Consider the following 27875-nt stretch of genomic DNA (forward strand, 5'->3'; position numbering starts at 1 on the left):
AGACACTCATTTGCCACCTGCATCTAACACATGTAAACACAACCCACAGTGTCTTCAGTGCAGACACTCTGGAGGTGGCCATATGACACATGCTTTGTCCCATAGACAAAATACTGGTTCTTATGTCTCATTGTGGATGATTTGGGATTAAAGATTAAAGACACACAGAAAACGATGGGTTAGATCTGGAATCAATTTTCATTTACAGCTGAGAAGCAGTTATTGATGCTGTGCTCACAGTTCAATAAAAGATCTAAAGATACAGACCTTGTGTTTCTCTTTCAATATAAGCGGCATAATCAGTGTCAAATGTTTTCACAAAGAAAATTGTATTGACAGTTTTATTAAAATTGCTGTCTTTAAAGTTTTAAGTTATCCACAATTTGACCTACTTGAATGGTTTTTAATATGCACACTGACCAACTCAATAGATTTTTATGTCACGTATTTATACCAGGTACACATCTGTTTAATGTATTATTTGAGAGATACTGTTACATTTAAGCATTGCCTGGTTTGCAAACTCTTGTGGTATTGTCACTGAGAGGAAGGTTGGAACATACATCAGCGTTGCATTCAGGAGTCCTGTTGCAGAGTATGCTCAGATTGGCTACAAAAGATGCAGTCCAGGCAGATGACAGGCATGGTATTATTAAAACCATTAGATGACAAGGCATTTCAGAGATGCTAATGTTAACACTCTTCTCTGAGGAAGGACAGAGCTTTTAGATGGCTTCATTACTCTGTTAAAAAATACATCAGAAATTAGGAAGAGTAGTGAAGGTTTTTAATTAGTAGCTCAGTTCAGCTAAAAGAGTTTAGATAAAACACAGGTTAGTATTTTTGTTCTCTAAAGCACCTCTGTATAATTCAAATTAGCTTTGAGCTCAAAGGCATCCAAATGAATTGTGCCTGGATACAGTATTTTAAGTAGCTGTAGTGTACCCAATTTTCTTTAACCAGCTCCTCTTTGTTCTTCTGCCTAAGGAATAGTCCTGTTAACCTTTTAAATGTGTACTTAATTTAAAGCACATTGCTAGCGTTCTGTGTGTTTTTGAACCAAAAAAACTTTGATACTAGTTACAGAACTGCTCCATTTTCAGTATTTTATGTGTATAGTAGTTTTGGCAAAACAAATCAATAAGATGTTTTTTTCTTTTCTATTTTATTTTTTTCTTCCTTCCCTTAGTAATTACCACTTTATTGCCACTTCTTTAATAACCCTACAAACAGAAGACATGCATGTAATTCATGGCCCTGCTCTATCATTTGTATTTTACACAAAGATAATTCTTTTTTGCTAGGTTAGTATTAGGTAATTCCATTCAAAATGTTTGACTTCGTATCTGAGTCTGAAAAGGTGATCAGCCATAGGCTGAGCTTTGAATTCTTAAAATGCCTGCTGAGCTTTCAAAGCCTTTATTCAGGTTAATTTTTTTAAAAGTTTATGAAGTTCTAAGGCATAATATGCCTTCGTCATATCACGTAAACACTTTTTGAAGTGCGACAGTGACCACTTTCCTTGTAACAATAGATATCCTTTCCTGTTGTATTTTTTCCCATTTTTTAGCTGCATCCTGAACGAGCTGTTTACCTCCCCAAGGTTTCTCTGCGTTTCCATTTACTTTGTTATCAGCAGAAAGGCTGAAGAACAGCTCTTCAGTAATGACATCAATACTGCACACACAGTGAGAGAGGTCATCTTGTCAAAGCTATAGAAAAATCAGATGGATTAGGATGAAACTAGGTGCAAAATAACTTTGATAGAGTCTTTTAATGTAAACAGTTTATCTGTCATTGGGTTCCATTGAAATCCCAGAGAGGTGCAGCATCAGTTGTAGCCACAGCAGCATGTGTTTTGATAAAGAACACACATTCCAGTGTTTAAGATCTGCAGTCACGTTTTGTAATTGTAGGGAAATGTTTTCTTTAAGCCATTAATGAAAACAAAAACTATTAGGATAATACAGTCGTTCTCCAACCTTGTCAGTCTTTAACCATGAAAAATCCTTTCATGCATATATATCCCTCCTTGCCACCTCAGTCCATTTTAATTGGTATTCAAATTATTTTTTATTTGAACACTAGTTGAACAACACTAATTGAAACGACAATGTATCATCAACTGTGTAAGTTAATACTCCAGCTTCTGTTAGGCAAATCTTTGGAAGTAAGAGATTTGATGACTGACATGTCTAAGGTTATAATTCACACGGTAATGATGTAGGTTCATATCATTTGTTTATTATCAGCAGAAGCTTTCAGTAACCACTCTGAGATCTGGGCTGAGCTTTCTGCAAAAAGCACTGCACGCCACTAAAATACACGGTGTTATCAAAAGCTTTTAACTTGTTCAAATTCACAGAATCACATGTGATTTTTTTTCCACACATGTTGTTATTGTGGAGGTCATCCATCAGTGAGGAAGGGGATTAATACAGCCCTCAGGAAAAAATGGTTGCTGTAGAGTGCACAGTACTACAGATCAACAAGAAGGAGTTTGCCCCTGCAGGCTGCAGCCGTGCTCTTACCTGGGCTCTGGGGCAGCAGCTGCCCAGACCAGGAGCTGGAGCAGCTCCATCCCTCCCACCAACTCACCTTTTCCATGGGTTGCTGTGGGTTGACACTGGCAGCTCAGAGGCTCAAAAACCCTCCACCACAGTAGAAAAAACAATACAGGAAAAGGAAAAGGAAATACTGGCAGGCAGGCAGGCCCTAACAAAGTGGAAATTAAATGCCTTAGTTGAAAAGAAGTTTTACATGATACATTCTCCAGAAGTCCTCTCCTCACTGCCACACAAGCAGGCACTCCATAGCCCCTCAGTGCTCTCTCTAACAGGTGATGCTCTTGGCTTTGTTTTTCATGATACCAGCCTGAAACTGCCAAGCTCTGTCAGCCACACCGTAAGACATCATTCTCCTCAAGGAAAGCTTTAAACACCCCTGATGCCTCTGTCACTAGTTAAATAGAGGTTGTTCCTCAGTACAGCTATAAGGACCAGATCCTGGAGATCTGCCAGCCTTTTTGGACTGAGAGGGAGGAGGGAGATGCAGCTTTCAGTCTGCAGGATGGGCCCTGTACTCTGTGTGTGTATGCGTAGTTGTGCACACAACTTTTTGTGAAGGAGTTTTTATTATAAGGATGGAGGGAAATACATTTCCCCAGGATCCCTTGCTGTGTATGCTATGTATGCAAAAGCCCTGTATTGTTTTGGCAACAAAGCAGAGGCAGTAGCAGGTGAGATAATTGATCAACCCCAGCATTGTTGTTGAGAGAAAAGCCAGGATTGGCCACACTGTCCTGTAAAAAAAATCTGAAGTCTGTGATACCTGCAGACCCTCTCAGTGCTCAACACTCACTAATCTGACCACACAGGACACATTTATCTCCCTTTTCTCCTCAAAAGGAGAGTGTGATTGTTATCTTGAATGTCTTTTGAAGCATTTTGGTAAAGAATGTGTCTGGCTTTCTTACACTGGCCATCTGCAGTGTCACTCTTCTGTAAAAGCCGGAGCAACCATCTGTGAACTTCAGAATCTGAATTCCTGGGAGTTTTTTACACCAGTAGAGGATAGTGCTAGTGCTGGGTTGGAGACAAGGAGGATTGCAGAAGGCTGAAGGAGGAACTCATAGGTGGCCAGAACAAGTGTAAAGTAGGTGCTGAAAAGGGCATGATAAATCCAGTAATTAGCTTCTGTCAACCAGAATAAGGGGAGAAGAAGTGAAAGTTGATCTCCCCTGGAGGTATTCCAGGAGGAGAACAGTAATGGAAACTAAACACCTTAATTTTTCTTACAATAAATTCATCTGCCACTGCAAGGTTTGCTGGGGTTGGAGGTGCTCCGTTCTGTGCTGGCAGGATGAATCTTCCCAGAACAGATCTGCCTGTGCACAGGGACAGGTCAGGACCACTGTGAGACAGTGCAATTGATTTGAGCAGGGTGCTCTCATGGAGTGTGTGCCTGCTTTACAAAATTACCAATTTCATGGCAATACTATTAAGTATAATTTTTGGAGCTGTGCAATTTAGTAATTGGCTAAGTCATCTGAGCAATGTACTAAACCGGACCAAGGTCAGCAAAGAGTTATTTCATGTGGGTTTGCCTCTGTTGTCTCTGCTGCCTGCTTGTAATAGATTTAACATTCAGTATAGATGTAGTGTTCAGTATAAATTAAAATCCTTAAAGTCTTTAGTACTGTGCAGGAAATAAATGGGCAGGATGAACAGTAGCACCATCAGTTCACTGCCACTGCTGGTACTCTGTGACTCTGCCCTTTTGCTTCTCAGGTCTAGGGAACTATTCATTTGTTTAGAGTGGAGAGAAGACTAAGGATAGGTTGGACTCCCAAAGGAATGAGATAAAGGCCTTTACCACAAAGGAAAATCTAAGGGCATAAACTGCAGATAAGCTGTTTCTGAGGCGTCTGCCTGTCCTACTTTCCATTTTGGCAAAGAAAGTTATATGAACATTGCAAAATTAACAATTGGATATTACATTCTAAAAGTACACCTGGTGCATCTGTCTGTCTATCTATCTATCTATCTGTCTATATTTACACACTGTAATTATAAGACTGCAGAATATCATCCCTGTTCAGGTTAAGTTTCAGGGATACAAAGGTTTATTCTCCTGCTAGAACTGGGAAACTGAAGAACACACAGGTTGTTGTGACTGTCTGCAGCTGGACAGTAAGGTCACAGGATATTCTTTGAAACAAGCCTTTTGCTGCTTATTTCTTGAAGGAGTTTAGAGAAGACGTTTTGTTTCTCTTATAAATGTTTCCTGACCTTTTCTGTGTTTCTTTTGCCTCCTCAATTTTTTAATCATGCAATTAACATGCTGAAATGAGGCTATGGAGTAAACCCGACAAATAATGGATTTTTTTATTATTTATTAGCCATCTGGAGAGTTGAACCAAACACACATTTTAGAAAAATCATAAGTAAATAAGATGATGACAAAAACTGAGTTTTATTCCCAGCTAGATCCTTTATATTTTCACAATAGAATTATCATCCACTAAGCCTTGGTCATTTGTAATCAATTTGTAACAAATTATTTACTAGGAAATGATGTTTCAGACCAGAATTTCAATTTTGATTTTTTTTCTTACATGTGGACCATTCAGTACTATATTCCCAACTTCTTCTGTCATGAGGGATGTATCATTGTTTTCCAAATAAAACAATTCTTATGAAAAATCAGGCCAAGCTCTAGCCAGGAGTGCTGTTCTCTGCCACAGAACTCTGCAATGACCAAATCAAATAGTATTGTGGGAGCATTTAAATCTTCTTCATGAGACATTGGTTAAGATTTTTCATTGCACACTTCCTTAGTTTGATTTCCACCATTGGCCTGATGGAAAACAGGGATTTGGAAAAAATGCTGACAGAAGCCCAAATATGTCTGTGGTGCTCAATTAAAAGCATTTTGCTTACATCAGGGATGAAGGTGACTCCTAAACCACAGACAGCCTGTTTTAGATTTGGTCACTTAAACTCTGTTTTTCATTTTGCCCAACCTCCACTACAACAATTGAAATGAAATTTCCAGTGTTTCAAGTATTCCTGAGCATCTCTCTGTGAAGCCATGAAGGTTACTGCATTGCTCAAAGCAAAGATGAGGAGCTCTCTGTGGTTCACACACAGCAAGAGTTCAATGAACTGTTCTGATTTGTGGGTACCACATGCTTGGTGACTTGATATTTCAAAAAAATGGATTTTAGCTGATCCATCCCACGTATTTGACTTCTGAAGGAAAAATGCTTATTTTCTAAAATTATAACTTAAGAAGGAGAGTATCTTCTCCATTGTTTTTGGTCCTGGATGCAGTGTTGTTGGGCTTTTTGTCCTCCAGATGAGACAGAATCGAAACATCACACACAGAATCTCAAATACAAGGTTGCCAACTACGTGTCAAAGGCAATTAGCAAGAAAGAAATACAATCTCCTCTGTTGACATTAGGGGACAGGTAGAGGAGAGTGTAACCAAACAAGTGAAGAAGGAAAAAAAACAAGGAACACAACACACATATTTATACACGTACTGATCTGTCAGCCCTTGGGTTTTGACTCTCTGATTCTCAGCATAATCCTGGAGGGTTTGTTTGCTGCACACCGTGTTCTCCTCCTCCACAGGAAGTTGTATTTAGCACTGTGTCATTACAGAATCAGAGCACAGTGCAGTGGAGTTGGTAAGTCGTGGTTCTGGGTTTGTTACTTAGGGCCATAGATGAGGCATTGTGTATGAATAAGAGCATGGTATAACTTCCTAAACAAATAATACTCTACAAGGAGCTATGGATATATAGAGATATATAACTACATATATAATTCAACTAATGTGGAAGGCATCTCTGTTTTTATTGTGCTGTTGAATTGAGTCTCTGAGGAGTCTCTTCTATACCTACAGGACAGGAGAACAGCATGGTGGGTGGTAAACTTACTTGTGTAGAGTCACTTGGCTATTCACCCAGGTAGAGCTGGTTAGAAACTGGGAGATAAACCTGAGTTAGATTTGCAGCATGAAAAAAGGGAAAAAGTTGAAGCATGAAGGCCTTTCTTCTGCCAACACATTCAGTGACAGGAAGTGTCATCTGTCTTGCCCTAAGACACACCTTAGGTGGCTGATCAGCTCCTCTGGATTAAGAGGGTGAGGAGGCATTTTTTAAATAATTTTTTTGTCTAATCTCAATTTCTCCAAATCAAACAATTTTCCATGAAAATCCTGGATTTTCAGTTGTGCAGTGGAAAATATTTTTCCTTTGGATAGCAGACACTTCCTTTGTAATACCAAAAATATAATTTGCCTTTTGCAGATACAAACTATTTCACTTTTTTTTTTTTTGAGCCATCCTCTTATCAGTTCATTCTCATCAGAACTTTGTGATGTACGAAAGTTGTGCTGACTGGAGTACTTTTTCTGGTTCATTCTATCCAAAAGCCAGTCTGCTAATTGATAGGAATGAGGAAAAGCATGATTTTTCCCATTTTATAGTCCTTGTGCACAATCTGTAAGCAGTTTTTGCTTATTCCCATGTTTAATCTTTTGTGTAGCAATTAAATACCTGCTAACAAAATAAGTTTATGGGTTAATCCACTCTGCAGAAAGCACAGGAAAGCACAATATAGCTGGTTTCTCAACTAATGGTAAAACAACTAGCACCAAAATCAGGTGTAGAGGTAGGAGTCATTCACAGCTACAAAAATCACAGTAAAACATCCCTGGGCAAATATTGTCTGTCTTACTGCTTTCCATGTATTTTCATCTTCTTCCTTCTTATTCAGCACTGGAGTCAGCTGTTGAAATAAGGTCTCAGAGAGCAGAAGCACAATTATGGAGAAGCCATAATTGTTAAAAAAAAGAAATCAGAAGAAAATTACAAATTAAAGTAGAATGATTGTCTAGTTCACACTGGCTTCCATTTTCTAATCATCCTAAATTATTTTAATGCATGTTTTCAAGCTCAAAATTAGCAAAGGTCCCATGATGTAATTCTCCTAACACCCATTGAATATTACATTATACCAGTCCAAATTCATTCCAGTCTTTTGCAACATCATCTCTCACTCAGGGCACATATATCATGGTTTAGGGACCTTCTACCTGCTCTGTTTCTAGATAGTGCTTTTAATACATGAAGTTTAGGAATCATTGCGAAGTTAAAACCAGTTTCTTACTTGTAAAGGCCTAGATAAAAAAAATATAAGATTAAAAAAAAATAACTCTTAAAACATGTTTGTCTTTGAAATACCTTAAATTAATAATCAAAAGCTTGCATCAAGTCTAAAACAAATCAAACTCAGTCATGAAGATGAGAAACAGGAATTATTAACTGAGTAGCGAGGATGATGGAGACTCAATGAGATCATTTTGTTCAAAGATTAAAGGCGATGAACACTGAAATAGTTGAGGAGGATGGCTATGAACACATCTGACTAGAGCTGCTAAATTCAGTAATGATCAAAAGTTAATTATCAAAGCACAGAGAACTACTCAACACAGACAATTTGAGTCAATAGCTAAGCAGCCCAGAAAAGAAGTAATTTGGAAGAAGTATTTTCCTATAATGAAGTTATATAAAAGACGTACATTTCAAAGAAACCTGCCTAAAACAAGATTGCATTCTTCCTGATCAGAGAAAAATAATTAGCTCTAATTGACAGACCTGCTGCACACCAAATATTTTCAAACAATATGTTTCTGCATCAAAGCTTAATGTGTAGAGTTGCTCAATGTCACTTTGATTTTGCCTTCCTTTATCTTCTGCCACTGGGCATGCTCGTGATATCACAACAAATATGCTTTGAAAAATGAATGAGCAGCACCTACAAGACAAATAAAAGCAGGACAGATCCTGGATTTCTTTCTCAGATGGAATCCCTGATGTGTTCCGTGCTGTGTTTAACATCACCGTGATCCCACTCGAAGGCAAAGTGAATCATTTGTAATAGGAAATGACCAGTTGCCTAATGATCCAACATTAAACTAGGCTGGCATGTAGATTAACCTGAGCATTTGCAATGTTTTTTTACTTTTGTGTAGGCAGCCATGTGCGTGGAGGACACACTCTCTCAAGCATGTGCCTTTTCTTAAGAGTTAGGAAAGTGTCTTTTCCTCATAACAAAGGAAAGAAAATGTGAAAATTCTCCATTTAAAAATCTAAGGAAAGATACATGCTGGAATGTCCATGGTCCAAGAAAATACAATATATCTGCAAATTTTTACTTTCTAAAGCTGCTCCATTTCTTTCAGCGTAAACAGAAGCCATTGATGTAGCTAAGTGGTCAAAAATCAAACATCCAGTTTAGACTCTGCTCTTTAATATTCTATGACTTTGACATTGGCAGTTCCCACTCCCTGAAATATCTTCATCTTCTTTAATCTTTCATGTAAACAGTTTAGTTCACACCATCACGCACATGCTCTCCAGAATATATTCTACTGTATTTTGTATTAAACCGACTGCATTATCATTATTTACTTGTGATCCTAGACACTCTCCACTCCTCTGTTTTCTCTTCTTCCGCTCTATTTTGATACCAGGTTTTGTGTAGTGGTTTTTGAATAATTCGGGGGGGGAAAAAATTGATTTAGATGCAAGTTTCACATACTTGAACTCAGAATTGTTATAGTCCAGCTATTTGGTATATAGTCAAGCAAAATACCACCGTAAAGTCAAAAAGAACTTCTGACGTTGTGGAAGGATGTTTATGAGCTTTAAAAATAATTTTAGTTTCCTGCAGGATGGGACTGCAACTTGGCATTTAGTGGGAGGCTTGGGAAACTGAAATGCCACTTTTGATGTGTTTTAATCCATTTAAAGTGAAGCATTTGTGTGTCATTACGTGTAGTTTATGACTTAGGAAGTTTCTTAATAGCATGCTTCTGACTCTGCATTTGCGATTGGCCACTGAAAAAGGGAGATTTGGGAGAGAATCATTGGAAGGAGGCAAAATTCACATATCTCACTATTGAGGCAGGGACCTCATTTCATCATAGGCTTGTTTGAGACAGCATAATTAGGTTTGGGTCTGGAGCAATTGTGCAATCTGAAGTTTAGCATTTCCTGAGGTTGAAGTGTTTTATTTAGCACCCCTACTGTACAATTGATATAATTGATTCCTATCATGCATTCATTGATTTATTCTTTAGATGGAAAATATAATCCAAATGAAACAAACACATTTTTCTTAGCATGCTGGGAGTCAGCCTGGAGGGTTGCTGTTGCCCCATCCAAGCTCTCATAAGCTCTCATTCTTTCTCCCAAATTCTAAGCTCATTAACAGGGATTTCCATGGATTTAAACGTGGATTTTGCCTTTGCTGTCCTTGGAGACAAAAGTGCCAAAACAGCAGGTATTTTCAAAAACTAGCCCCATCACAGAGCCCAAAGGAAAACTCATTCTGGCAAAATTTGGAACCCAGTTTCAAATGGTCCCAGAGGTTTCAAAAGTTCATCAATTTTCAAAAAGGATTTAATTTGTCAAGGCTTATATAAGCATTTTTCAGAACCACTAATATTAACAGTTGCCGTGTAGAAACCATTTTATTTCCATCCCTAAGAATAGCAGAGGTTAAAGTTCCTCACCAAAACCCTTCTTTTAATTCTTGGTAAGCTGCATAAAAATATCTCTAAAGGTAATTAGGAACTAGAACTCTCCTTCCTATAATAGGTTTATGGATCACTTGTCTTAATTCTGCCTTTCACCACTCTCCATGCTTGTAATCTCACTAACCATCTGACTGCTTTCCACGTTTAAATCTGTTACAGTCTGGTTCTGCAAACACTAGGAGGAATTCTCCAAAAGGATAAGACAACACTAGTTTATCTGATGGTGGTATTTCCAGCCCTCTTCCTTTAAAATGTTATTTACCTAGTCTGAACAAAACCAGAGTGGGATGCAAGGTCGGTTCAGATTATATAATTATGTCACAGAAGCATTAAAAGAAAAAGTCTCCAGTAACATCTCGAGCAGCTTAACCAGTGTGATAGACTGGCGCGGCTCTGCCATCGGTGCCCCCAGCTGTGTTGCTTAGCAACATTTTAATTCAAGAAGAATCGAAGGAGATGAAATCCCCGTGGAGAGGGAAACAGAAATAAGAGGGCCGTTGACAGATGATCTGAGTTGTTTCTTCTAATATACTGTGAAGATCACTGGCTCTTTTCATGAATGATAAATGGACTGTACACAGATCAATGGGTTCAGCAATAAACTGGAACCAGGCTCCATGTCTGAGGTGGTGCAGGCCGAGAGGCCCAAAGATTTACTCATTTAGATGATTTGGAGTGTGTTTTCTCAAAGGTTTCACAAGAGGAAATTGATCTGAACATTTGGTCATTCCTTGCCCTTTTCTGTTGCTGGTGAATAAAAACTGTTTTGGAAATGGAGTCCGTTCTTCCCTTTGTTTTTCCTGTTGTTGTTCTTGCTCCAGATAGGGACAGATAGCTTGTGACAACGGGGCCAGACCTCAGAGCTGGAAATGAAGTAATAGCTCTGAACGAGCAGTTCCACTCGTGGCCATTAAAAATAAACAAACCACAGTGGTGTCACAGGCTGGGACAGGAGCATTTCAAACCCTGAGCACTGTCTCTCAGAGCAGCCCTCACCCCAGCTGTGGGTGCGCTGCTGAAGAGCTTCCACGGGTTGATGTTTGTGGCTTGGCTGGGCTTTGGTGTGCCACTTAATGTTTTGTTTCCCCCACCCCTCTTCTTTTTGCAGGCTGCTGAAAAGACAAAATTGAGAAACATTCCTGTAAAGTAAGTTATTTTTATATCTGTTTTTAAATGCAAGTTTAATGCCGTTGTTTAATACAGTGACTAAAAAGACTAGGACAATGAGAAGGGTGATGAAGGAGAAAATAGAGTTCATGTTGCCCCTAATCATAGCAATAAAAAAGTCAGTATCATTGAGGAAAGCTTTTGATTTCTCATGTGTCCCTAATGATTGCACTCCCCAAGTTTCATCCAGTTTCCATAAATTAATGTGTGGTCTATGAATAGCTGCCAAATGATCACAATCATACTCAATACATAGTGCTCCTAGCCTTGGGGGGGGGGGTGTTGTACATGCTAAAAAGATTATGATTTTTAATTGCAATCCTCTAGAAGGTCTGACGGGGGGAAATCACTAGGAATGTGCCAAATAATTTCTGGACACATGGGAATGATTTTGCACCTATGTATCAAGGCTTTGCCATCCTGTTGATTAAGGGCTCTTTCTCACTCTCTGTGTGCAGCTCTCTCACACCATACACACATGTATGGTTCTGCTCTTTACAGCAGGGCTCTGTGAAGGATGAGCAAGCTACCAGGGAGCAATTTCAAGGGCGTTTTATGAGAAGTTCTTAAATCTTAGGCCACTAGCGGCAATACTCAACCATATATCACTGAATTAAGAAAGTTGCTATATAGATGTCCTGGCTCTTTGAGAAAAGGCATTTTCAGTTAAAGCTACCAGCATCAGTTATTCTGTTTAAGTAATAAATACTCCAGTCCTAATGGGCTCTTACGTACCAATAAAACCACATATTTTTAGCTTCAGTAGGTGATCGTAGCAGTCTAACTAAGTCCAGGTAACTGTATATTCCTGTTACAGACAGAGGAAATGTTGTAATTTCGGTAGTAGTTGGCTAATCATACTGACTTTTGGACTGGAGTGGGTTTGTGTTTGTAAGAACATGCACTGAGAGACTCAGATCACTGTGTTTTAGCACACATAACAGAAGAATGCAACTCTACTTCTCACTTGGCTTCCATCATGTATAGTCATTTACACCTTATAAAGCGAACACAAAATGTGTGTGAACACTCCTTGGAGTGATTAGGCAATATGTCAGATGACCATAAATCACTCTCTCTTTATGTTTCATTCAGTCTGATAAAAATTAGAAATAGGATCCAACAGAGACCTGATAGCACATGAAACTTGTAATAAGACAAGGGACCTTTGTTGCCTATAGGGCTAGTTCAAATTCAGTGCAAGCTGAATTAAAGTCATTGTTAGCTGGTGGTTGTTTAATAGAGAGTGAAATGAGCTGTGTTCTCACCTCACATTATACAGGATCCAGGAGTTGCAAGGTGATGAAAGTCATGGGGAACAACTCCAAAATAATCATTTATCATTCATTCACTTTTTTATATATTCTGAGTCAAATTCTCAAGAATGACTCAAGTGAATTGAATTTCCCCCTATATAACAAACACATTGAGCGTTGCAGTTTTTGAACAGCATGCATGTGACACTGATGCCCAATTAATCCACCAGAAAGATTTGGGAGTTTGGGGGAAAGGATGATTTAAGTTAAATAATTTTTTACACAACTTGAGTAACTGTAACATTTTGAAATGGAAGAAGGCCAGATGGACAGTCTCGCTCTTTCCACCTACATGTGTGTGTTTCACCCTGTCATGTTTCTCCCAACTGGTTGTTTAACTTCTCTTTGACTATGTTCATGGTGGCAGCTACAATTAGTACCCTAGGGAATCCATTATACATATTAATTACACTCTGTATAACAAAGTAGCTGAAAAATCTGCCTAGTTTTTCCAGTGACATGTAACTATTTACGGTACCTGTATACAATTAGGATTTTATGCTAAAATATTAGCTCTCAGGGCAAAAGAAAAATTGGTGTCTTTAAGATACCAGTAGTAGCCATGGATTGCATTTATATAAGCATCACAGCCACACTTAGTACAGCTCAGACTTGGCTAGCTTTTAGTCACTGCTTTTGTAGCTCTCAAATGTCAAGGAGAATTTCACTTGAATTTTAATGTTCTTCAGTATGCAAAATAAAGTTAGTAGCTTCCATTGTCATAAGGGCTGAAAGCTGTACAGATTCCTTCTACCATATGTGACTTATCACATACATTTTTAAAAACACATTTTTGTTATTAAGACATATGTGATAGTACACTTCTGCAAATGTGAATTGCTTTTGGCTAAAAGCCATGCACTAATAAGTAGAGTTGAATCTAACTGCACTTGACATCTGCTACAATATATATTTTTTTTACATATATAAATATATACATATAAAATATTCGCAGTTGTCATTAGCATAAAAAAATGTCCTTGTTTTTACGTTATGCTGACATAGTTCTTGTGTCCCAAAACTGGAAGCAGAAATTACTCCCTTTTAAGTACTATAGTTTATATAAAGTCCTTGGACACAACCTAATAGTGCCACCATTTACACAGTAGTTCAGAAGCATGATAAAGATTTCTGTAGAAATGGTCTTTTTACTTTTCATTGCTCAGTTTATTAATGTTGCTGGTATAATGTTTGGTAGGAAGCTTACTGTTCTTTTATGTTCTCTTCAATCCCTCCAGCACTAACCACTTATGAAGGGAAAAAACCAAGGAAGTTTTCTTTTTACAGTTCAGTAAAGCAGCCAAGCAGCTGGTTTCTTAATGTCCAAGTGTCTATTGGTGCTTAGACTAACTGGTGTGAACTTCCTGATGGCCAAAGTAGGTGCAGGTGGCACTTGGCTCCTTCAGAAGGCTTAGTCTCAATTCCATGTTGCTTAGAGCACTGCAAGGCACAAGACATCCATAGCACTCATCTTTATGTATTGGTAGCATCATCTGACATAATACTGCTATAAATAAGCACACAGTAAATAGCTGAGAAGTCTCTATGTCTGCAGAACTGATTTCTTTTGGTGAAAATAGTGCAGTTAATTTTTTCAAAAGACCCTCTTCTGTCTTTATGTGGCACCAAGGTAGCCCCCATAACTGCAGGATCCATTATATTTACCTTATATACGCTCTTCTGCCCTTGTTATGTAAGGAGCACTTGCTTTCTCCCATGGTTTTATCCATATTTACATTGAGAGTCTGTGGCAGAAAAAGAATTTCCTGTATGTAAAGCCCTAGATGCTTTCTTACTTACTTGCTGGTCCTTGTCATGCTGTTCCTATCCCTGAGTCTGAAAGAGGTAACATGACTTAAACAATTTCACTCTGTGGAGGGTTTATGATTTCTAAAGAATTGTTGCATGAGAAATGGTTTTGAATTAGGATGTGTTCAGAGGAATTAATCTTTTATATGCCCTGTGATTTGATGGAAGAGGGGGAGAACAGTGATATCATTAAAAGCCTGTAGTAGCTTTGTTTTGGAACCCAACTGATGATCACTCTTCCCAGATTTTTTCCAGACTTGTGTAGACAATGGGAGCCCACATCAGCATAAAGCCTAGAGGAATCATGTTTGTGTTGACTTGGACCCCATCACTTGTCTTTTACCAGTGGGTTGAGCTACAGGATCCTCTCATATCTAGGTCCAGTCAGGGTTAGTCCACAGTCTCAAGTAAAAATACACTTGGCTTGGCAGTCTCTACATAAACGTGGACTGAGGGCCAACCAAATTGTATGGTATTGAGCATCATAGTGTGTGAAAAAATACTGCCTTTTTTTTGTTTTAAACCCTTTTCCTCATATATTCACTGGAATCTACCCAAGCAGTTTTTGTTGCACAGAAAAGCAAATGATTAGTCACTGTTCTTCATTCCTCATATTACATCCCTCTGTTGTATAAACCAAGGATTCTTCCTGCTCAAAAGCCACTAATAGTGCTGATTTCCCTCCAACTGTGTGAGCCCACCAGTGAGCTAATACAGACACAAGGCAAGTCCCTCTGCAGTTGGGAAATGTCTACCAGTTGGGTAGAGACAGTGGTTAGGAAGATAAACAGGTTCTTTTCAGATTTTCCTTATAAAGAGATGAGTTGTTTGCATAGCAATGCCCTTCTGACTAAGGGCTGGATATAATGTCATGCTAAACAAATGTCTCAGATTACAGTCCTTTATGAAAATGGCCAGATGGATTTCTTGGGAAAATGTGGACAGGTGAAAGAATGATTTGGCTAAAACTGATGTCATCCAACACCTTGAAATAAAAGGGGTTTGTAAGAAATAAAGTAAACTTTTTAAATGGAAAATGAGTGCTTTTAAAGGTGTAGTCATGTAGTCCATGAAATTCTGTAGAACTGTAGGAATATTGGAAGTGACTTCTTGCTTCAGGGAAGAAAACATTGCCTTCCTTGAGTGTCCTTTATACTCCCTTCTTTTATAGTCCCTTTTAAAATCTTCAATAGAAAGTATATGGCATTTCCCCAAACACCTGCATATGCTTAAATTTGCTGTAGTTCTAATGACTTCCAGATACATGTTTTGGGATTACAGCTTGTGTTAAAATCCTGCTGCTTTTTTATATTTTCAAAATATATTTGTTTTCCATCAGCCACAAGTTTGTTAACCAGCAAGATTTCTGGTGTTTATTGTCTTTTCCTGCCATAAAATTCATCTTCTCCTCATAAGGGCATCTGACTTGACTTGGTATGGTTTTCTGTCCCAACCATCATTGGAAATGCAATCCATTAACATTTGATATCTTGACATTTCAATTGACCTCTCATTTGCAAAGCGCAGTGGTATTTTTCGTGGCCTTTTCATCCTTGATTATACATGGAATAGGAGTGCCTGTTTCTACTGACTGCACTTTAGAAATGTCTTTGTTTTACCAGCTGGAGTGGCACCTTGTTTTTGCCTCCCTGGATAGACCTTATTCTGCATGGAAGGTCTGAGGTCTAAGCAAGTCATGCAGAGCCAAAGGATTTTCTTATTGACTCACTAAGCGGGAGGGCGAGCAGGTCAGACTCCGAGGGTCAGTTAATGTATGCTGTAATAGCAGTAACCATAAACAGATCTTTTGCTCCCACTGGCAAAAATGCAGGCCAGTGGGACAGGTCTGGAAGTTGGTTTGTTTTTAGCCTGTCAGATCAGACACTTGTACCCAGTAGAGGTACGAAAGGGACAGAGTGCTCTTGGCACACACGTTCAGCTCTTCCGCTGCAGGGTATCTCCTGTCCTGTATTTAAAAAGAGGTGAAAAAAAGTGTGTCATGTCTAGGTTAAAAAAACCTCCCATTCATAGATAATTATATGGGAGGATGGCCATATATACATATATTGTAAGTGAAGGAGGGTCAATTTAAATTGGATGTAAGGAAGAAGTTTTTTGTAGTGAGGGTGGTGAAACACTGTCACAGGTTGCCCAGAGAGGCTGTAGGTGCCCCATCCCTGGAAACACTCAAGGTCAGGTTGGAGGGGGCTCAGAGCAACCTGATCTAACTGAAGATGACCCTGCTCAGTGCAGGGGGTTTGGACCAGCTGACCTTTAAAAGTCCTTTCCAACCCCCATTATTCTATGGTTCCATGTACATACATGTTATACATAGGTATCTATGGACCATAGGTGCCTAAAGGGCATTTACTAAAGGTCTCAAACCACTCTTAAAGAAACAAAAAAACCCAAACCTGCTAAGACTGATTCTTAGTAAAACTCCCAAGCAATTTCCACATGGCCACCTGGTCATCTTTGCTTCTAAACCTTCCTTCCTAATGTTTCTCCTCAGACTATTTCTGGTGAACTACTAAATCAGACTGCACCAATTCAATTAGTTCTAAAAATCCATTATAACCTAGTGCCTAAAATGCCTGCCCATATTCATTTCTCAGAGAAATCCATTCATATTTATGTTTTAATACTTTAAGTCTAGCATGCAAAAGCACTCAAATCCCCAGCAGAAATCCAGGAAAAAGCCCTCTTACAGGCAATTATAGACAATGTGCTTTAGCCCCTGATCCTCCTAGTCTGTCCACTTAAGCATCTGCACAGGTGCAGAGTTTGGTCAGTGGGATCAGTTTATTGCACCAGCAATAAAGTCCCTCCAGAATTTCACAGAATCCCCCACATGCCACTGGCTGTGCAAGCTGGGCCCCGTGGTAAAGTCTGTACAGGCGTGCAGAGCTCACAGCAGGGTCGGCACCTGGGGTGTCACTGTGAAACCAGGGCACACATGCTGCTGCTGCTACTTTCCAGTGAGCTTTATCTGGGGGGAGGCTGCGTTTCCTCAGCAGAATGTGAACTCTAGAAATGTTGCAAAGGATTACTTCACTCTCACAAGTTAAAGGTTAGTGTTGGAAATGGATTATAGAACACCCGCTTTTAAACTGTTTGCAAAGAAACGCACATATTAAATCTTTTTTGATGATACTGCATTAATCCCTAAATACTGATTTTTATGTAAATTTTGACTCTTGCAAAGCTCTGACAATTCAGCTATCCCCATGTGGTTTTATCAGAGCTCAATTGCTCCTTTAGATCTTTTTTCCTTTTTGCAGTACCTTTTGCTTTATTCCAAAGTCATCACAGCAGCTGGAAGATGTAGTACTTTAGACATAAAATAATAAGTCTATTTAATATTTTACCTTTATTTTCTGAATTTGTTCCTCTGACACATCTTGTTAGATAAATTTTTATCAGTCCAAAGGATAACCACAGTAGGGCTATTTTTATTTCTAGGGAAATGATGCATGATAACTACTGGCAGGGCCCAAAGCAGTAAATCAGTCCTGTTCCAACCACAGAATGTATTAAAAGTCTGTAGCCTGTGGTAATAAGTTATAATTTAGTTGACTAGCAGTTTGTTTGGACTTAAAACTGTACAAATGAGTCACATTGGCTAAGTCCTGAAATATAAAATAGTTTGTGCTTTATTAAGGTATTCAGCTACCACCACAACAAGTACCTAGAGAGAACACACGTTTTTCAAATGGTCGCAGTGCACTTTTATAGTGAAACGCTTCCGACTTGATTGTGCAGTTTATAGTAGATGGTTAAATTACCACACGGCCTGTGCAGTGTACAGTGTTTGCTTACAAGACAATGAGATGAACAGACTCTGAGAACTCATTCATCCAATCCCTTACAAATCTGAGTGCACACCATCGATATCAAGCACCGCTGGCTGTATCCAGCCACGAGGTGCCCCTCGGCTGCCAAGGCAGGCACGGTGCTCAGTGACCATCACACAGCTTCAGACAGCTAGAGAAACTTTATCTTTTGCATATTTTTATTTACAGAGACATGTGTATGCCAGTTGATCGAGGCTGATCATGCATTTGTGTAAAATTTGTCTTGAGTCTTGCAGCTGTGGGGAAAAAAAAAGTACTTTCGTTTTAACTGGGTCACTTTTGTTATTTTTCAAAACATTTTTACACCTTCATTGTGATGCAGCTTGTCAAGATTGAATTTAGGTCCCTTTTTAAAAGTTGTGAAAAAATGAAAGTTTGAGCCAAACAAAACCTTATTTTGCCTGACTCTTTTTGATGGGAAAAAAAGTTAGTTAAGGTCAATATTTTTTTTCCAGTTTTAGTGTGTATCTCCTGTTGATCAAAGGAATACCTGTTTATCTCTCTCACTCATCCTGTGGTTTTGATCACTTTAGATTTTGTAATTTTTTCTTGGTTATTATTTTTAAGTTACTTAGCATTTATTCAAACCATTATTCTAAGTGTTTGCTTTGGGCGTTGCATCAAGTAACAACTATTTTCTAACTACCCTTGATCTTTTTTATATTAATACTTTTAAAAATTGCCTCCGAGCGATTAAGATATTGCAACCAGTCAACAAATGCTAGGAAAACTGAAGAAATGTCCTGATCCTGGTATAATTGGGAGAACCTGTGTTGCTGGTTTCAGTACAGCTGGCTGAATCCAGCATAGGAAACAACCTTCAGATCTCATAACCCTGAACTTCACTGTTATGCCATTTTTGTGTTGCTGGAAGGTAAATAACCAGAGCAAAGCTGTAAGTAGTGTTAGAGTATGTTTATGGCTGTATGGTTTATTTAGGTTCTAGCACTCTCCAGATGAAGATCCCTGCCTCAGAGAGCCTGGTGAGAGGCAGTGGATAAAGTTATGATGCAGTGGGATTTAACTGAGGCTTTGAACTGTCTTCAAAATCTGTGGGCCTGTGTCTGCTCTCTTTTGAGCTGCAAAATTCCACTAGTTCCACTGGCATTTGTCCTACTTCTCCTGGGTGTGAGGGGGGATGACATTTCCTTGTTCTTTGTGGGCTATGGCCTGATGGTAATATATCTAGTAGAGTTCCTCTGTCTTGCATGGTCATGAAAATAGGACTGAGTAAAGGTTATCCTTGGTATCACCTTTTATATACCCCAAAAACATGCCTGCCATACAACAAACAGTCCTTTACTTTGGCAGCCAGTAAGTGAAATAAAAGAAAGATAGGTGTCTTCCGAGCATTTATGTTTTTTTAAATACAAATACAAAAAATGATGAGCTTGTGCTAAGTGAGAGAAGTAGAAAAAAATTCCAGTCATTTAGGATCAATGAATACGAAAGAAAGGCAAAAGCTAGATAATGTTTCAGGAAATAACACTGCTACAAGGTTAATTTTGCCTAGTACAACATTTCCTAGTATTGAATTGCCTGATATACTCCCTCAGGGATTGCTCCTGCGCTTGCAATAATCGAGGCTGATTTTATTGGAAAATCACCTCTGGATGAGAGACATACTCTAGAGAGAACTTTGCATGGGTACAAATAGGTTTTTGGTGCCAGTGCCATGTTGCCCAGGCCAGCACAGTTATAGTTCCCAATCTGTCTGTGCATTCAAGCAGCAAATTCATTAGCAACCCTTCTGGCAGGATAGAAAAATAGACATATTAGGGAAATTTACTTTGAATTGTTTTCAGGATTTGTTGGATAACAGTTCAGTAATCAAATTGCGCCTCCTAACAAGAGCATTAAATATTTTTATTAATAGTGGCAGGGAAGCTGCAGATATTCCTTTAAGTGCAGAACGTTTTACTGTAACACTGTGTGACTAGCAAAGATCATGGATGAAAGAAGAGATTAGCATAGTTGGAGCGGGGGCGCTCGTGGTGTGGGAGCTGATTTTTGTTTTGTGCTCTGCGTGGAGGCCGCGTTGAGTCACACGACTCTCACATTACAGATGTAACGTAAGCTCAAGCATCGGCTCATCCCTCAGACCCTGCCGGTTTGCCGGCTCTTTAATTGCAGAAGGGGGTCATGTCGTGACAGCTCCGTGCTCTCTAACCGTGGGACCTGAGTTCAGATCTGTGGAGCGGCTTCCAGGCCTCGTCAAGTGGAAAGTGAGCATATTGTAAACAGAGCGCGTTTCGCCTCCAGCTGGGAGGAGGGACACGTGGAGCGCCGCGGACGAGGGCCCTCCGCTGACCTTGGAGCGACTTTCAGCGTGGGGAGGCTGGAGGAGCACTGGGAAAAGGCTGATTCAGAGAGACAGATTAGTGAGGAAGAAAAATCAAGGAGATTGGCACAAGGACGGTGGAAAAAAGTCTTTCTAAAGAAGGAAAATTTTTTTGCACTCAAGGCCAGCGCCGAATCCTTATAATCAGGCTCGTCTGGCCACGCACCAACAGTAGCAAGAGAGAAAAATACTGGGTGCAGCTTGCACACTAAAGTCTGTGCAAAAGCTAGTGTTCTGCTGGGAAAAAAAAAAAAAAGAGCATTGACTAGAATTTATTAGAGAATAAATTACATGAAGCCCAGGGAAATGACAGGGTTAAAAATTAGGATTGTAAAAAATAATCTGTATGCTCTGTTCCCTAATTCCTGTTGTTTTCATGATTGTTTCGCTGTGAAGAGAAGAGCCACTCTCAGTATCAATCACAGTAAGCTATTTAGACACAGAAATAAGTGGCATATGGCTTAGCACTTTTGGGTCTAGCAATCAAGTAGCAACCTTCTGCAATACAACTGCAGTTTGGTTCCCAATGGGCTTCACTTTGATGATTAGATATATTGAGTTCCCCGTGTCATTCAAAGACAGCAGAATTTCATACAAGTTGGTGTTAACTTCCTCTCACTTCATTTCAATTTTCAATAACCAGTGTCATCACAAGTAACAGTTTCCTCGTAATGGAACTTCATGTCGAATCAGATTTGTCCTTCAAGTCAAAGAGCACTGTGAAAAGTCTTCTGAAATACTGATCTCTGGAAAAATTCCTACCACAGTGAAAATGGGAAAGGATTATTTATTTATTTCTTTTTCCTCCTAAAGACATTTAGGTGCCCAATCCTCAGATCATTCAGGAAAACTCAAAAAAAACCCCGTTAGTATTGCATTTGGGGATGGTCTTAGCATTCTTTACAGGACTTACACAGATGCTTTTGAAGTCATTGTTGTGGTAAGCAAATAGAAAATATTTGTTTGTTCGTATTTGAAACCAAAACTATGACATTTAAAGGCAAGCTCTGTGTAAGTGAAGTTATATGAGAGGAGAATTTGAACCTCAAATATGAATTGATCCCTCTATATTTCAGCATGGCATCTGTTAAATATTAATGTGCTTCACTGACACAGAACTGATATTTTGCTGGGACTTACCTTCTCTCCATCAGCTCTGCCCCATCCCTGGCAGTGGAGAGCTGTCTGTGTAGGGGACCAAAGGCATTGCCCACTGGAGGATGAAAGCATGAGCCCTGCTGGAGTTCAGGGTCTAGAGAAGGGAAGGGAGAGACTCAAAGAGTAAAAGCCCAGAACATGATGAGCATAAACATGCAAGACAAGTGTCTGCTTTTCTCTCAGGGATATTTCTGGAGAGATCTGGTGTCTTGGAGAATGTTCTGCCCATTCCAGTGCTTGAAGCTGTCTCCTCCCCAGTGGGCCGTGATCCCAGTTCTCTCTTTGTTGCCCCTTCTCTGTAAGATTTACAAAATGGAGGAGCCCTTTGAAGGTCCACCTGTGTCATACAACCTGTGCATTGAGATCCACCTGGCAGCTTTCCACATAGCACCTCCCACACGTAAGGATTGTGCCAGGTAGTGTAACAGCACAAGCAGTGCTTTTAAAGAGTAAATTCTGGGTCACACATTCACCATGAAGTACTTGCTGTAATTCACAATTAGACTTAATATGCTGTAAGAAGAGCGACTGCAGACAAATATCTCACAGCTTTATAAGCCTGACATGTACCAAGCAGCAAAGATGATATGGCTGCCTGTGTCACATACCCAAGACTGCCCATCCCATAGTTTTATTTCTTGGCAGTTTCCTACAATTTTGTGGAATATTTTTTTAATGTGACAAAGTCACTTCAATTACACAGTCATTATAAGTTTTGCCAAGGTTGACTATGGATCGCTTTGTGTTCATTAGAGCACAAAATTAGAATTTTCATTGCAGCAACTGTAAACAGTATTGGCTCAAAGGAGTCAAGCTTTCTTCCCTCCATAAAATCTTGGATAAGCTATAACTGAGGACTTCCATTTTTTTTTGACAGCTTTTAGATTTGGGTTTTTTTTTTTAGCTGCCTTCTGGGTTGTTGGATTTTTTTCTTCTTCTTCCTAAGCCTTGATATATTTGTTTAACTGAATAACCAGTTCCCTTTAAAATGATGACATTGCCACTGTGTGCATGAACAAGCAAGTGCAGTCAGTGTGTTTCTAAAGCCATGAATATATTATTCCTTCAACTTCTTAAATGTTACAGCTTGGCGCTTGTCACTTTAGACCCAGACAGATTTGTAAAAGCCATAAATGGTCTTCAGGAAATAACCCTGTTTCAATAAATACTTCATCATCTTCTTAAGTCCCACTAAGCCCTATTAAGCTTTCACTTAACTAATTCAGAGTTTACTACTTAAGTAATAATTAAAGTTTCTATTTCATATTCTCATGAATTTATGGATATATGTGATTGACTTTGCTCATCATGCTGATGTAAATATAGAGAAATTGCATCAAAACCGATCATTTTATATATGGAAAAATGGAGCAGATAGGAAATAAATCCATTATGGAGTGTTTCAAGCAATGGAGAAAAAAACAAAAAGAGTTTCCAATGAAGTCCAGGCTTTCAGAAAAGCTGTCTAGAAAGAATAAGACTGCCCCTTTTTGTCTGTATTTAGAAAAATAAATAAGATCAAGAAAAGCATCTTGGAGCAAAGGAGGTTACATTTTTCCCTTGATTTTTTAGTAATTCCTTTTATGTTATTTTAACCATCATATTGCTGATTTAGCATACTAGAAACAATAGTGTAGTAAGTAGTGGAACACTGCTTAGTAGAAAATATAATGAAAATCTTTCATCTTTTAGTTTTTTGGGCTGAAGGTGAATTTATGCTGCTCTACCTCCCTTTTCTGTCTCTTAGGATTAAGGAGAGTGTGTGGCTCCTCACTTGTGCTTCACTTGGAGGAATTTCCAGGCTTTGTTTTTAAACTGATGTGTATTTACAAGGAAGGAGAGACGACAGACACTATTATGAAAGTAGCAAAGAACTTCAACAGACATTCCTGTCAGAACTGGCACAGCAGCAATCCTCTGCCCTGCTCCTACAAATTCACAGAGAGCATGCTTTCCTTGGCATGTGGCATGCCTGTGTCTTGCCAATGGGATGCCCAGTCCTTAGCAATTTATTTTTTTTTAGATATAATGTACCATGATAATGTCATTCAGGATAAGATATGTCAGCAAATGCACCAACAGGCTTTATCAGCTCATACCTCTTAGCAAAACCTGGAGCTAGAGTGAGTGGGGACAGCAGACATACAGCAAAGGCATATCTCTTCCTCTTAAAGAAATGTGTTTAACAAGGTTATATACCATTTGCATTCCAAATTTGCAATTAGCACCCCATGAGCACACAATGAAATCATCCAAGTGACAGATAATGTGTTAGATATATGTAGTTAGACTTTTTGTAGATTAAACACACTATTAGATATAAGGTAGCACAGCTACAGTCTTACATTTTATAGAAATCAGTGTAATCTGAATAATAAGAGAGCTCATTGAAATATCATTCCCTTGTGTGAAGGATGTATGTTTGTGAATGCATGTGTGTGCATGCAGGAATGCAAATTGCTAAGTGAAAAGATTAGCAAATTGTGGATTGTGAAAGTCTGACTGTATATAGTAGAAAATTTTCCTTCAAAGCACATACAAAGGTTTGATTCTGCAACTTTATTCTCAACCCTATAATTTTACACTAGCTGGCATAAATTAGCAAGCTAGAAGTCTAAATATATGTGTCTGACATGCCTCTCAAAAGAAATAAGATAAATGCACATGGTGAAACAGGAGTAGTATGTGTGAAATATCTATGCCTTTCTGCACATAGGTTACATTTAAGTAAAGGAAAGGAAAGAAAAATCTTCATCTGCACTTTATCTGTGTTGAATGTAGTCTGGAGTTCTGTGAGAATATATTTCTTTTTTAACTTCAAGGACTTTCATTCTGTAAAGAAACTGGCAATGCCAAGCATTCCTTCTCTACCAAATGTGATAATTTCTGAATCCAGACAGGGGCTTACTTGCATTAATGTGCTCAGTGGTGTGGTGGAAATCAGTAAAATGATGAGGCGCAGTGAAGGGGGAAGGCGGGCTTTCCACATTTATTTATTCTGGATAAATGGTGCCCATTAATCTATCAGGAAAATATGGAATTAGCAGGGAAGGAACCACAGTTGCAAATTTGGCAGTTGCTAGCATGCACAGATGGTCTTTCAGTGTTTTAAGATTTTCCAGTCTTTTGATATTGATACCAAGATTGAAAAGTAGCCCATGTATTGCTAATGTTTATCTGGAATAGCCATATAAAATTAACATTGTATATTTTGGATTGTTCAGTCTCCTCTCAGTGTATTTGTATAACATTTTTTCATCTTAAAGGTAAAGTTTTTATGCTCTATCTGTCTTTGGTTATTTTAAGAAGCATAACTGGAGAATGATTTGCTACAATAAGAAAGCCAGCATATCCAGACAAAGACATTAGGAGGAAAGAGGCTGTCACATGTGAATTCAGTTGAACTTGCGGGTTCGTTGTCCAAAGTACCTTCTTACTGTTACAGGTAGTATACTTCTTTGTAAAGTGGTGTTCTCAAAACCAGGATGTCGAGTCCCTCCTTGACAGAGTGGTGTTTATTCTTATTCTGCTGACAAGCACTGATTCTCAGTCACTGTATCTTCACTGGAGCTGGGAATCTGACCCTGGCAATGTCTCCATTCAGTATTTCAGGGCATGAAGTCAAGAGGGAAGGATAATGTCATCTGCTTAATTTGCTTTGGGAGTATTTGGTTGAGTCTTTAAAGACCATGTTGAAATATATCACAGAGGAAATCACAGAATAATTCTTGCCAGCTTTACTTTGAGTTTATTCTCTGCTGACCCAGAGGATATAGTACCTTAATGACTGTTCTGAAATGTGCCTTCTGCAGCTCTGTGGTTTTGTGGATGTGCGTGTGCACAGGACAAAGACATCTTTGGCTACACGCAGCAAAAGGTGCTTTGTATTAAAAATCACTAAAAACTGCTGGGGAAAAAAAAATAAACTCAGTGCACCATGAATTTTCATCTGGTGAAAAAATGTTTGAGATGCAAAAGTAAGGTGAAAGTTTTAGATGTGTGACAGAAACACTGTGTGCTGCTACCTGCAGTGTACCCAGGTGTATGAGTCTGGTTTATATAGATCTGTATGAAGCCAGATAGGCTGATGGACAGTCAGTCAGACAGACAGATAGATGTGGGTAATAGATAACAGTATGCCAAACCTGTAGGACATTAGGGCACGTAGGTGTGCTTCTAAGTCTTTTTTTTTTTTTTTTAAACATGCAAAAAACACTGTCTTGCCAGTATCTACCAATGTTAAAGAGAAACATACTGGGTGCTAACAAGAAATTTTTCTAATTATGGTTCAGCAGAAATCTTACTGAGCATCTGTGTGGATAGCACAGAACAGACCTAGAAGCACCTTGTTGTACTGACAGTAGTTCCCATCTTTGATGCACGTAGCCAGATTTCATGTACCACCCCAGAAACAGAACTTGGTTCTGTTTTACAAGCAGGGATGCAAAATACAGTTTTATTTTCCAGTGTGCCAACAGCCATCTTGGGTAAACAGATACTTTAGCTTAAGCCATACCTGTACTATCGTTTAGAAGAATTATGCCATCAATTTTGTAAGCTAGACTTCTATTTATTCATCCCAATAGGATGTTTGCCTTTTCTGCAACCACCTGATACTGTTCACTGGTGTGCAGTGCATAATCCATTATAACCATCTGATCTTTCTCTAGAAAACTACCTCACTGGTCATTTTCTACCTTGTATTTTCGCTGTTGAATTTTCCTGATCAACTGTAGTACCTTGCACTTGTCCACACTGAATTTTATCCTGTTTCTTCAGATCTTATCTCCACTTCATCAGGATCTTTTTTGTATTCTTACACATCCTCCAGAATTCTTGTACACCTTCTCAGATGGGTATTACTTGCTAATTTAATAAGCATACTGCCTGTTCTCTCATCCAAAACTGTTCATGGTCTTCTAAAATGTTCATGTCCATTGTATAGTTACTGTGGCAATAGCTAGGCTTTAGTCTTGACAGATGTTTCTTGCCAGATCTATAAGAAAAAAGAGATATACTACTGATGATGATTTGGGTGATTTATGTGGTCTGTAAAGGGCACTTTACCAGAATGGATCAACCCTTTAAACTCTTGAAATGGCTGCACATCTTACAGGACTTATGGAAGTCTGAAGATCCTGGAGGGTATGAACTTTTCAGGTTTTTTGCACATGTGTGAAACTTGCATTTAACAAGCCACAGAAATGCACTGACAACCCCATGCAATACATTTCAAAGTCCTTCACCAGCAATTAAAGGCTCTGCAGCTCTGACTGTCTATTTGCTAACCCACCACATATGAATTTCATTAAATACTGCCCACTGTCAATGTTCTTGCAGCATTGGGCAGTTCTTTAGTTTCATATGTACCTATTTCGTCATGAAAATTGTATTGAGAAGAATCCCAAATTTCTAGTCTACATGACATTTAAGAGATTAGTGAAGACCCTACACCACTGAGGGACAGAGATGCAAAAACAAAGTAAAAAAAAAAAAAAAAAAATGGAAGTTGCTGGAAGCAGAGATAAAGAAGTCAGACATCAGGACAGACTTAGAAATGAGCATGCAAGACTGTTATTGTGTAAGCAAAAGCTGACCCTGGTCAGCTCTAACTACTGTTATCTTCACTTATTCCAGATATTGCTAGAGGAATTTCTTCATTTGTTTAATATCAACAAGCAATTCATCTGGACTTCACTCAGCAGTCATATACAATCATATCATTGCTCAAGCACATACTCCAAAATGTATCCACACATTTCAATGATAAAGCCATGCATCTAATCATATATGTACTGAATTGTTCCAGACATATACTGTAACATACGTTCTCTGCTCTCTTTTAAAAGGAACCATTTTTTATTTTTTTAACATATATTTGGGCTGCAGTCAAATGATCTCTTAATAACTACTCTAAAAGTCTTGGCTGCAGGGTAAAGGTTTCCTCACTCTCTTTGTCCTGTGTCCTCCAGTGCAGTGAATTTCTCAGTTTTTCTCCCTGGTTTGCCACATACAGGTGTATAGAGACCTAAGCACTGCCTCCACTCCAGAAGCTGTCTCAGACCATAACCCTCCTATTTTTGCACCATCCTTCAGGAAGGAGTTCACTAACAC

The 27875-nt window shown here is 38.8% G+C and overlaps 1 protein-coding gene across 4 annotated transcripts in view; it reads left to right on the forward strand.

Annotated features, from left to right (window-relative positions):
• Positions 1–27875, forward strand: part of AFF2 (ALF transcription elongation factor 2) — a 336223-nt gene that overhangs the window by 243248 nt on the left and 65100 nt on the right. For all 4 annotated transcript variants that reach the window (XM_051789008.1, XM_051789018.1, XM_051789027.1 and 1 more), the window contains exon 9: positions 11225–11262. In XM_051789008.1, the coding sequence (XP_051644968.1) occupies positions 11225–11262 (38 nt within the window). The remainder of the gene's footprint in view (positions 1–11224; positions 11263–27875) is intronic.

The sequence above is a fragment of the Manacus candei genome, unplaced genomic scaffold (genome assembly GCF_025592945.1).
Source record: "Manacus candei isolate 608988 ecotype Guabito, Panama unplaced genomic scaffold, ASM2559294v1 h1tg000003l, whole genome shotgun sequence".
Lineage (NCBI taxonomy): Eukaryota > Metazoa > Chordata > Aves > Passeriformes > Pipridae > Manacus > Manacus candei.